Genomic DNA, 12,500 nt, shown 5'->3' on the forward strand with positions numbered 1-12,500 from the left:
CTGACGTGGCAGGTTCGGCCGATCGCGGCCCCCACTCGCCGCGGGTCACCGCCCCGGGCCAATGGGGGCGGCGGGAAGCCGCGGCCAGCACATCCCTCGGCCCGCTCCGCTTCCCGCCGCCCCCATTGGCCCGGGACCTCGAACCATGGCGAGTGGGGACCGCGATCGGCCGAACTTGCCGCGTCAGCAGGTAAATAAACTGGCCCGGCCCGCTGGGGTGCTTACCCTGGCGAGCCGCGTGCCGAACGTTGCCAACCCCTGGGTTACAATATACTACTTGCTCAAGTTTTACTTTTAATGAAACACACTAACTTGTGAACCAGAGGAATTCTTAGGCATGGAAAACTCCTGTGCAAACCCAACCAGAAATAATTGGACATGAATAGATCCTTTCCTTTTATAGACCTGTTCCAAATTGCTTGTAAGTTTTCATTTTAACAATGTCTTCTATTTCTATAGTGCCTTTCTTCCCAGAGACGCCAAAGCACTTTACAAATTTAAATAGGCTGCGCTCAGGGATCGCTTCAACACTCACTGATGTACACTCACCTCTGGGATGAAACGTGGCAGCTGATCGACTGGACACAACACCCCTATCATTTAGGAGAAGAAGTGAAGAAGAATGTTGTATCCAGTTGAACTTGGAATTTGGAAAGGCAAAACACAATCACCAGACCACAACCTGTATAGCCAGAGGCCGAGATTTTGAAAGCAACATTTAATGGGAATTGAGCGTCCCAGTCTCTTATCTAGCTTTCAAAATTTCTTCTTAAATCTTTCTTCTAGGTCACGAAATAGTAGATTGATAAAAAGCCACTGAGATATTTTTAAATAAATTTGATTCTTTATTTAATGTTTAAATCCATTCAGGCCAGTTTTTTCAAACTTACATTCTGAACTCCACTTTAGCCACGTAAGTAAAAGTGACCTGATTCATAGATGTCTGTAGTCCTTACAGCTTGCATTGACTTCTTTGGGAGTTGTGGGTTCTCTGAAAAACAGTCTAGGTTTATTTAGGTGAAATCACGTTTGAAAATGTTCTGCTTCCTATGTCGTTCACAAGTCTTGTCAAGGTTGTACAGACGTTCTGATGGAGTACTGTGCATATGCTTCTGGGATGGCAGCTTCAAAGGAGATCAATGATGGCCTAAATAAATGGGGCATCATTGACTTCAATGGGAGCACGGTTAGGCCAAGACTTAGCACTTTTGAAAATCGTCCTGGAGCAGAGATTCCTGGGATTTGGGGGGAAGAGAGGGGAGAGGCATTAGAGATGTATTGGTGATAGGTTTGCCAGTTCTCTCTAAAATCTGTTATAATTGTGAGAAAAGACAAAACATCTGAGTTTAGATATCCTTTCAACGGAGGTGACCAGTGTAACAGATGTGTTTCCAAAATCTGTACTGTGGTAGGGCGACCTGCTTCCCTCCGATTCCCTCAGTAGGAGGAAATTACTTTGAGAAACGTTTCCCCAGTCGATGGTTTATCTGCTCTAGCGGGTTAGAAGGCAGCCTTACAGAAATAAGTGAAATTCACCCCCTTTCTTTTCTGTTAGTGATCCCTGACATTTTGAAAGTAGAGATAACAAATAATTGCAAGGTGAATTACAGGTTGGCCACATTTACAAAATGATGTTTGTTGTTACCCACTTGGTGATTTAAGGGGAAGTAATTTCCATGTTGTCTTGGCAACAAAAAGTTGTGTCTTCATGTTCTTGTTACTATATTTTCCTCTCCTCTTCCCCCTCTCACACCTACCCTCCCCCCTACCCCCCAACTGAGCGCCACTGCTCCTATTTGTAGTAAGAGAATTGTTGAGGCAAGGGGCTTGGCCATCTAAGGAGCATAGGACTTGCCATAGCAGATCAGACAATTGGTTCATCAGGTCCAACCATGCTGCCTTTGGCAATGTCTGATAGCTGATGCTTCAGAGGAAGCATGCTCCTTGCCTTAGGCAATTATACGGTGTTTTATATGATGAGGTGAGGGGATGTGGAAATCCTTCCTGAAGCATGAGATTTGATTAGTCTTATCTTAACATGCATAGCTACAATGTTATTAATGGTTATAAAGCTGTCTGTATGTATCTCAAATAACACCTGTGGCCATGAATTCTACAGGTTGATTGTACACTATGTAAAAGGAGTAATCCCTACCATTCACTCAACATCTACTACCTATTAATTTCGAGAGTAAAGAGGGTTGTGCAACAGCTGTGGGCCAGAACTGCCCTAAATAGTGTATTTATCTGACCCCTCCTCCCAAGCATGGCAGATTTGGATTTTGCAGAAGGAAAGCTTTTATAGAGATATAGATATATATATAAAAGCATTGTTTTTAGCCTGAAACAATGGTTAGAAAGAGTTGTGAACTCATTCATCTCAATGTTGTGCTGATTCTAACGATGACACTTTAAAGGCCAGGTTTTCAAATAATGTAGTAGTGCAGTTGCACACTTAATTTGTGCCCACAATTGTTTGTGCAAATCAGGTAATCATGTGCGCAACTGGCCAGAGGTTATCAGTTGGAAATTTGCTGTGGATTGTGGGTAGAATATGGACCTAATTTTGTAGCCCTGACCCCACAGACCATAATGAAAATGTAATTCAGCCTCCCTTCCTCTATAGAATGATTTTGAGCATCTTGGAATAGAGCAAAGTGTGCACACACATTCGTCATGGGCTTCACAGGGAACAAGTTTCCTTTAAATAAATAGCTCAGTGTATGGTATTTTCTGTTATAAAAATCGTTTCATGCCAGAACATAACAGTTAGAGGCCTTTCAAATGAATTTGGGTTGGGGGTAAAGAGGGAGGCTATGCCACAATATTGGCAGTGAAAGCCCCCCAATGACTTAGCTTTGTGGTTAAAAAGGGAATGAGCAGGGAGGGAGTGGGGCAGGGGGGGCGTAATCTGCTCCAGCTATATGGCCACATAGCTTAATTGTCTGCTGCTTCAATTTTCTTTTGAGACCTGCTAATTGCAACATCTCTCAGTAAGTTACTTACAGCTGTACTGCTGGGTAGAAATGGTGATAAATGCATAAACTGTGTCTTATTGATTCTTGTTGACATTTTACATGCTTCTTTTGCATTCTTAACCTCCACTTGGTAATTGTAACTATGGTACAAGCTTCTGGATAATAAGAGCAAGGGAAGTGAATGAAACGGTTCCTTGACCATTAAAAGCAATATTATCAAAGGCTCCGTATGTTTTCCCCCTAATGTATCTCTAATAGTTTGTTCTCTCCCCCCATTGAAGTCACAAGATAAGAAATGAAAACGCTTAGTGTTATTTCCTATATTAATAATAAGAATAATGTTTTTAAGAGAGATTACTTTGAGACTGATGGTAAATTTGGGCCTCTTTAATTTTAGTGCACAGCATCAATATGGAATCTAGCAGAGGTACTGTAGCTTATTTACCATTCTACTACACATTTTGTCTAGAATGCCTTATAGAAAGATGTTTGTGAAATTATTTTCTTTGACAAAAAATTTTTCTGGATAACAGTAGTAGCAACATAATGTGTCTAAATAATAAAAACATCATCAGCTGTTCTATTATCTGAGAAATATATAAAGTAGCGCAACACTACTGTAAAATCTGCATAAAGAATTCTAACTTTAAAATTTATAATGCTAATCTATCAGTAAGATGCATAGTGGATTAGTTTCCCTTGTATCAAGGGATTTTATATATTTTTTTAAAAATTACCGCATGATGCAAAAATGCATTGACTTTATTTTCATGACTAGATGTAGTGCTTTTGGGTAATGATCAGGCATTGCTTTCTCTTACTGTTGTTTGATTAAAATGTTAATACAGTCTTGACTTGATAATCTTACCAGGTACATACAGATCAAAAGAGAAAAGATGTTTTATGGCTCACAAATTGATTTACATAAACCAAGCAATCTGTTGCCTGCTGGATTGCAAAATGGTTTATTTTGCCCATTGGCCACAGGGGCAACAATATTGTATTTTTGGTGCCAGAACATAGCTTTCATGCATTAGCTCTAAAATGACAATATGCTTCAGCCTCTCTGTGTTTAGATTTGCTTCATTTGGAAATCTTTTAAGTAGTAATAATAATAATGTTTTGAGGAAATTGAGTGGAACACTAAATTATTCTCTGAAACCGAAGTTCAAACTGTGCAAGGCTAAGGGAGCTGAAAATCAATGCGCTGTTAAAGTCATTAGAGATCACAAGTGAAATAAGTCTGTGTTGCTTTAGCTAAGCTTTTAGTGTGCCATGGTATTATTACAAAATCAGCCTGAATCTGCATTAATTTCACAGTCTTTTTCTTTAAGATGCCCAAGGGTGCATGAAGAAGAATAAAATGTAAATTTCAAAAGGCCGTGTTTTTATTAGTTAAAAGGGCAGTGAGCTGTGCAGTACTAAACTTGACCTACACCATGCCCAGTATTGGTATGAGTAGCAATAAAGGGGAGGCCGGCAGGGGGAAACAGCTCCGGCACTGAGCTATTCTTTTTTCTATGATTTAAAAGGGAAAAAGTGGTTTTCAATTATTCTCACACACACACACAGCTCCAGTATATTTGAAGGAGGTCATAGTTTTGGTAGATCAGAGAATTATGCTTGTACCCATAAGTATCAGGACTTCAAAAAAACAAAACTCGTAAAGATTTGTATTTGAAAAATTCATTTTTTAAAAAATATTTAAATTCCCCCTGCATTACTGAATTTGGTCTGGCAGCATCACTGGGTCCTCCGGCGCTTGGTTTCAAAGCATTTTATACATGTTTTCCTCATTCTTATTTGTGTTCATACCATCTTGATGAAATTTACCAGTGGCATTATGAGCTCTTTAAATTTGTACTTAATTGCCAGTGATGCCGGCAGTTTATTTTAAACCAACAATAAATAAAAAGAAATAGCAGGTAGCTGCTAATGCATGCTTTGGAAAGGATTAAAATATACAATCCAAACTACATTTTAGAACATACAAACAAGCTTTGCTTATTTCAAACCCTGTGGCTCAACAACAACAAAACAAAAACCTCCAAACCCTTTTCTCCCACCCCCACCAATCTAATTTTTTTCTTTCATCTATGGTCAGATTAGCAAGTCAGCACTGTTGATAAATAAATTAGAGGAGTTGTTTACTTTTATGTACTACTGAGAACAGTGTCGTCTTGTGGCCGTTCTCGTAGACTGTGTTGGTTTAACAAGCGTCCAATCCTTTTGTCTTGTTGTTTTTTGTCTTTCCTGCTCCCTGTCCCCTTGTTCCCACAGGCTGTGCGTTTGTTACATTTTCTACAAGGGCAATGGCACAGAATGCAATCAAAGCCATGCACCAGTCTCAGACCATGGAGGTACAGTACTGTATCATCTGCCCTTTCTTTGTTTTCTTTGTGCAAATGATTGTGAATGGTAAAGCCATGGTCTCCTGAAGAAGATCAGACACGTGACAATCTCACAGATTTAAACTTTCACAAAACTCACTCTACCTCTTTTTGTGACATTTATTTTTCCGAATGATCTTGAAACACAAGTAAAAAGATCTCTGGGTTGAACCCAAGCATTGCTTTTATAATGCATCCAGTGGCATTCAATAGAAAATAAACATAAATGAATAAATAACACATATCTGGGGACTGAACTATCCTTTATCTTAAACCAAAAATAATAATAATAATAAAGCCTCACTTTATATGGATTTTAAAACATTGCAGTTTGTGCTACTCTGGGAAAAGGCTCAAAAGAGATTTTTAACCTGGCCATGCCAAGTTCCTAGTGCATGTGTTTGGGAATTTGGGGGGGGGGGTTGCATATGGAATCTCTTTTTAAGTTAATATAATTTCTCCTACTTCATGTAGCCAATAAAAATGCTAATTATGTCAGAGCACATTGAAGAGCTGGACTAGCTGCAGTGCACTGCCACGCCAGGCTCTGTACAAGCAGCAATCTTTTATTCCCTAAAAATGGCATCGTGCTTTCTAATAATGAGCAACACGAAGCTTTAACTTTACTTACCTGGTGCGACTACAGTTTCAGGGTAAGAGCCACTTATCGGCATAGTTATCGCATTGTCACAGCTCATCTGGTGGTCTCAGCTTTTTTAGTCTGTGATTTATGTCATGGTCTTTCAGAATTTTGCACAAAAGGTCTCACAAGAGTACTAAGCCTTTACTTATTCTGGATCTTCTAGTTTAATCATTTGAGAGTGCATGTTATACTGTATTATGTATACCGTATCTTTGTGTACTGATGATTTTCTCGGAGGTGGCATTTTGATGTTATGTGCATTTGTTTCATCTTTTCTTTTCTTTTTTTTTTTAATTATTATTCTTTTTAAACGAGGGCCTTTCAATTTTTTCTCAAGTAGTTTTTCTTTGCAATGCTCTAGTCTCCCAAAGCATGCTGGGTACTAAACAATCATTATTGCGTCATGTCGTTGAGCTGCTTTGTGTAATGAGCAAAGGGAAAGGCAGAGGGAAAAAAAGAGACAGTGCATGTCAACTATTTTCTGTACTCTTCCAGTAATGATATTGGCATTGCAAAGCTATTGTCTTTCCAAACATCACATTTGACTTTGGTTAAGTTTATTTTATAATCAATGTGTTTTCTTTTCAGTGCAATGCATTTTTATAGACCCTGAATATACAGTGTTAGATGAGAATCTGCCACAGAGAAAAATCAGAATTACTGAAATTATCTTCACTAGGAAGCTGCTATTACCTAATATATTTTACTGTGCACTATGACACTATCTATGGAATAAAAAGTGACATTTTAGTTAATTGGAATAATGCTTCTTTTTATTTTTCTGCCATGCACTGCCCCATTAATTTGGGTCGCTATATTTTTGCTACTTTTTGGATCCACATAAAACAGAAGTGTTGTTAATAATGCTGTGGTTTTGATGTGTATTTTCCATGTGTTCCCATGTATTTTTGGTCTAGGGTAATGAGTTTCACATGAATCACCCTCACGTCAGCGGATGTTGTAAAATGAAATAATCATTAAAGGTCAGATTCTCCCTTTCATATGCTGAGTATTGTACCGTACTTCAAACCAAGCCCCATTGTGATATACTTCCTTATGCTGAATAGTACCTTATGCCACAGGTAATCCAATTGTTTGAAGTGAGGAAGTGCATCACAATTTAGCCCTATATAAATAACTACTCTCAGAGGAAAGTACTACTCAGCAGCCTTAAAGGTTGGAGAATCTGCACCTATAAATAGGGTACACATAAGATCCCAAACTGACAGGACGGGTCAGAATATCCTGGACCTTAGCATCGTGATGTCAGCTGGGCTCAGGTCTGTAGCAGAACTGATGTGCTTACTCTTTTGTGGGAGGTGGAGCAGCCCTTCCAGCTCACCAATTCATGGCATGGTACCAATAGGAGTCTGCATGTTCTATCTTGCCAGCAGAAGGAAAGGTACACAGGCAGTGCTTCCCATTGAGAAGGGGAGATAAAAAGCAGCCATAAAATAATGAGGTAGGAGATACCCCATACATGCTTGCATAATGGGGGGTACTTCTCCAGACGGAAAGAAGGTGTTGTTCTGGTCAACATTCAAAAGCATTTCCTGCCTCTTGGTTATTAATGTCAATGCTATGATGGTAAAAAGTTGACTTTTGAGAGGCGCTATTAAATCTGGACACTCTCTGAAATAATATTGCCCCTGGGCACTTTGATTTCATGTTGGGGGGGGGATTTTTAAAATGGAAGATTATTTGTATTATGCAGTCAAGTTTCAATTGAACCACTGAAGTTATTTTTTCTGATTTCATTATTTTCAGTTCTTTGGCACACATCATTGACTAAAACGTATTTTTCAAAGTGACTCAAAATGATGAGAATGTTCATGTTCAGAAGAGCAAGTGTCTCCTGGAAATAATGAATGTTCCTATTGCTCTGTGCCTTTTACTCTCTATCCTGGTTTAAGCAACTCATTTTTAAAGCCATAATCGCTGCCCTCATTTATTGCTTTTCTACCTCATTTTTGTGTTTATTTTTTTTTTAAATCACTCAAATGGAGGGTTAGTAGGAGACACTAATTTGTTAACACGGAATAAATAGCAACATTTTTCTCATATAGAGCCATTTTGCTACATATAATTTCAATATTCAGAATGTTTGCTCCTTTGAAAATGATGAAATAAGAGCAGAAAGTGGAAAAAATATTATAGATTCCTAAATTGCAGAGAGATTGTTTTTATACAATTTACTGACATTTCAGCATTCATATATATGATATCAGCTGTTGTATTGAGCTGCTGAGCTGAGTACTGGAACAGCCATATACTATTTCTTCGTTTTGAAATTCATTTATATTCCCTTTGAAATAGACCTAAGAGTTTCACGTATGTACATGTAGCAAGCAGTAAACTATCCCCACACTTAGCCTAATACCACCAAAGCCAAACTGAAATGGGATACAAGCTTGCTATTACCATTTTCATTAGCTAAACTGGAAAAATATTTCATTTTTTTTTTAAATAAGAGCTTGATTTTAATATTAGTATAAAATCACTGAGAAGAGACAATTGTATACCAAGCGGACTCCTCCATAATCTTTATTCAATTGCTGAAGTGTGTATCTCAGTTTTTATTCACTGAAAAATTGAAAGACATTTTTACAATGAAATATACAAGCAGGGTACTGGGGGTGGAATAATACATCTCAAGTGATCATTTTCTAAGATGATAATTCTAAAGGAATGGTATTGATGGGAGGTCTTCACACAAAAGATATTATTACCGTGGCTTATTTCATCATTTTGTCTGTTGATTGTGAATGTTCCTATCATTGTCCTATTGTGAGGTTTCTCAGAGAGAAAGGATATGGCTACTCTTTGCAGAAATAGAGAATAGGAACTTTTCTGAAGAAGCTCACAGTGTAGTGAGAGTAGCCATGGGATGAGTTTGGTTAGATATAAACCCCCATTTCACACTGTAAACTGTGTCTAAAATCCTGCTGTATTTCTGGATCTGAGGCACCCAACAGTCAAAGGGTAGAAGAGAAATCGGCATGACAGTGGGTAGGGAATGGAGTGGGACTCAGACACTACAACGAAGGGCAGCAGGATAAAACTCAAAGAGAGATGGTTTCTACAAATCATGAAATGTTCTAATCCATTTGCCAAAAGTAAACTGGAATCATTATGATGCTACATTGTTCTGTAGATTTAAAACAAAAAATCTTGAGGTTTATATCTGAAAGCAAACAGTTTTCATTAGATAAAAATAGAGGATCTGTTTTCATTCATGTGGCACTGTTTATGTCCATCAGTGTCTTTGGCTATTACTTGAAAACAGACAGAAAAGAAAGAGACAAGTCCATCTTTAAAACACATGAACCGTGAAGCTTAATTAAAGAGCATTGATAAATTCTGTTGTCTCTCCAGGGGCACTCAGATAGTTGAACATCCACAAAGATCTGGAAGAAAAGGAGTTCAGTGAAAAGAGAGAGGAAATTAATAATTTTTCAAGAGCCACATTTTAAAAATAGTTGAATAATAATTAATAAACATAATTTCAGAAATAATTTCCGGTTATTTCAAATGGATTTAAAGGTGGTAAGAAGACGTCAAGGTAGAATCATGTAAATGTGTGTGATGTTAACGTCTTTCTTTTCCAATCTGTCCAATCATAGGGCTGCTCTTCGCCTATAGTGGTGAAGTTTGCTGATACCCAAAAGGATAAGGAGCAGAGGCGTTTACAACAGCAGTTGGCACAACAGATGCAACAGCTCAACACTGCCACTTGGGGGAACCTCACAGGCCTTGGAGGACTCACACCACAGTACCTAGCTGTAAGTTCTTGTGAAATGTAGTGACCACGTGATGCATCTGAAGAAGTGGGTTTTTTACCCACGAAAGCTTATGCCCAAATAAATCTGTCTTTAAGGTGCCACCGGACTCCTCGTTGTTTTAGTGACCACATATTTAGACTTAAACTGATTTATTTTAGCACACTGGAAGCTAATTATATTGAACCCTGATAAAATGGAATTCCCTACATTTTAACTTGGGGGCAGATAATGTGACTTATTCCTGAAAGCACCACGTAAATTTATGGCACTATATAAAACATTTTGTAATAATAACAGCGATTTAGAATGAAAGTCTCAAGTTATTTCAGTGCCTTGTAGTCTTCTGAAGATTTAAATTCTATTTCAGCTGGAAAATACATCTTCATTCTGATGTTTCTACTGAGCATTAAATTCTGCTTTTTTAGAAGTGTGAATACATTTTTTGGATGCTTTCTCTTATCAAAGTAAAATCTTCAGCTTTCAGAGATCAGGTAGACATCTGAAAACCTTCTTCAGCTGTGTTTGTGAATGGTCTTTTGAATCCACAATGTTTGAATTTAATTCTGCTCTGCATATCAGTTTCACATGGAAATATTCCCTGTACTCATTCAAGTTAATCTTTTAATATATTTGAAAATGGCTATCATATTAACTAGTGAAAGTCTGTAAATTAAATGCTCTTTTATTGGTACTAAATGTGCAAGGTTCATATTACTTTATAGAAGGTAGATTTGATGGGCGTTTGGGCATTTTTAAAATGACATTTTCTTTGACTCTTTGAAAGCTAGGAGAGAAAAATGAGCTCGCTACCTTGCATTGTAAAGCTGCCCTCTACTGGGGGGAATCTGGAACAGCTTGAGTGTGTCATAAATCATAGACTGATAACAGAGATTCTCTTATTGTTCAAGTGGTCAGGGGTCTCTGCCTTTTGCCGCTGTGAAGTTGTGAATGGTCACGCTACATGGCATATTGACAACTGGGACGTTCCCATGTGCTCAGAGATTTGTTTCTCTGTATCTGCAGATTGCATAAATTGTGCGTATATGTGAGGTGGGGTGGTTATAAATCTGCATAGACATTCATTTAGCTGGCAGTCTTTAAAAAAAATACCCAGTATATCAAGGGTTAATAGTGAATCTTGACTGTTATATCAGCTAAGTGCCAGCCTATGAACTAATGAATATTTGTGCACCTGATGTACCTTGTTCTAAGGATGATAAAGAAAGAAACCTGAATTTAAGGGGTTGGGTGAGAATGGACCATGATTGACAGAGATGAGTTATGGTAACTACTAGACTGCAGAGGGATATAATTAGTCACGCTATGTTGGTTTAAATAGATTCAACACCTGGTTGTTAAAAAGAGTAAATTGATTAATTGTTTTAAAGCAGCGATGTTATTGAGTTTCCCCAGTGTCTGTGTGTTTCTTAATAGAGATTAGACATTAATATGGATTTACAGCATCAACTCTGGGGATGTTCATTCCAACAATAGGCAGAAACAAGAGACAAAATAAAAGTAAAGGAAACTATAAGTATTCCAACTTTAATTTGATGGATAATTTTGTTTTAATCTTGTTGCTTTTTTGTAACATCACTTAGATGACAATGATCGTCTTATTATTAATTTGCAGCTTCTGCAGCAAGCAACTTCCTCCAGTAACTTGGGTGCCTTCAGCGGCATTCAGCAAATGGCTGGTGAGTTAAAAATTTATTTCATTTTGTCCAATTATATTTTATTTTCTTAGGCTCTTAAATTCTGTTTTCTGTAATGATCACATGATATTAGTCTTTGTATATAAAATGTGTTGTGTGTATGAGCAGGGGGCAACTCATGATTCAGATTCAGTCCGTCTTTCAGAAACTGAAATTAAACTAACCGCTCCTCGGTTGTACAAACAGTTTGTCTTGCATTAGTCACCTGCCATTTGTCCAGAGTAACCAATTGTAAATTGCAGGAGAGCTCTTAGTTCCTGCAGCTATATCCTACCTACTAAAAGTAGCAATAAAGCAACAGCAGGATCACATTTTAATTTCCAGTGAGATTTCTGTGGCCTGAAAATCAAATTAATGGCAGCCCTCAAACATTTTAATAATAGGTGACAAATAAAAATGTTCTGACCTTCTTAATGAAACCCAAGATTACAGGCCTACCATTGATACAAGCTTGCAGTCTTCTTTTTATAATCATGGGAAATTAACTGGGTGCCTTTTTGACTTCAGAACCCTAGTTGACAAAATTACACAACAGAAGCTTTTATGTAAAAGTATAATCTTTGTTCTGAAGGAAAAAAGAGAAAGAGAAAGAAAATCAAAGTGTAAGCACATTTGAAAGCCAGCTAGTTGGAGGATTTCTTGGTAATGAGCTGTGTGCCAGTAGTAAGTGATGTGTAGTGATTAGTAAAAGGTCTCTCCCACTGTGTGACCTGCCATGCTGATACCCTAACTTAACATGATGCTAGAGAAGGCAGCATGTGCAGTAAATCAGACCACAGATGCATATTATGCCTGCCGTGAGGAACTGTTAAAAAGAATTTTTTCATTGATAAAAAAAAAAAAAAAAAAAAAAAAGGTATGCTAGTTTATTTTAATCATGAACTCGGTGAATCAATGAAATGTAGCATTGGACTTGCTTTGCCATCACAAAACAATGGCTGAAATATTCATGTGTCTTTAGGAACATTTTTAATACTCTTTTTTTTAATCCA

At 37.7% G+C, this 12,500-nt stretch overlaps 1 protein-coding gene across 7 annotated transcripts in view; it reads left to right on the plus strand.

Annotated features, from left to right (window-relative positions):
* Window positions 1-12,500, plus strand: part of CELF2 (CUGBP Elav-like family member 2) — a 430,978-nt gene that overhangs the window by 367,551 nt on the left and 50,927 nt on the right. For 4 of the 7 annotated variants that reach the window (XM_026648627.1, XM_026648625.1, XM_026648629.1 and 1 more), the window contains 4 exons: window positions 3,376-3,405; window positions 5,259-5,338; window positions 9,635-9,793; window positions 11,427-11,490. In XM_026648627.1, the coding sequence (XP_026504412.1) occupies window positions 3,376-3,405; window positions 5,259-5,338; window positions 9,635-9,793; window positions 11,427-11,490 (333 nt within the window). The remainder of the gene's footprint in view (window positions 1-3,375; window positions 3,406-5,258; window positions 5,339-9,634; window positions 9,794-11,426; window positions 11,491-12,500) is intronic. The other 3 variants (XM_026648631.1, XM_026648630.1, XM_026648632.1) reach the window with 1 other exon arrangement.

The sequence above is a fragment of the Terrapene carolina genome, unplaced genomic scaffold (assembly GCF_002925995.2).
Source record: "Terrapene carolina triunguis isolate 2854851 unplaced genomic scaffold, T_m_triunguis-2.0 Scaffold68, whole genome shotgun sequence".
In the NCBI taxonomy this organism is placed as follows: Eukaryota; Metazoa; Chordata; order Testudines; family Emydidae; genus Terrapene; species Terrapene triunguis.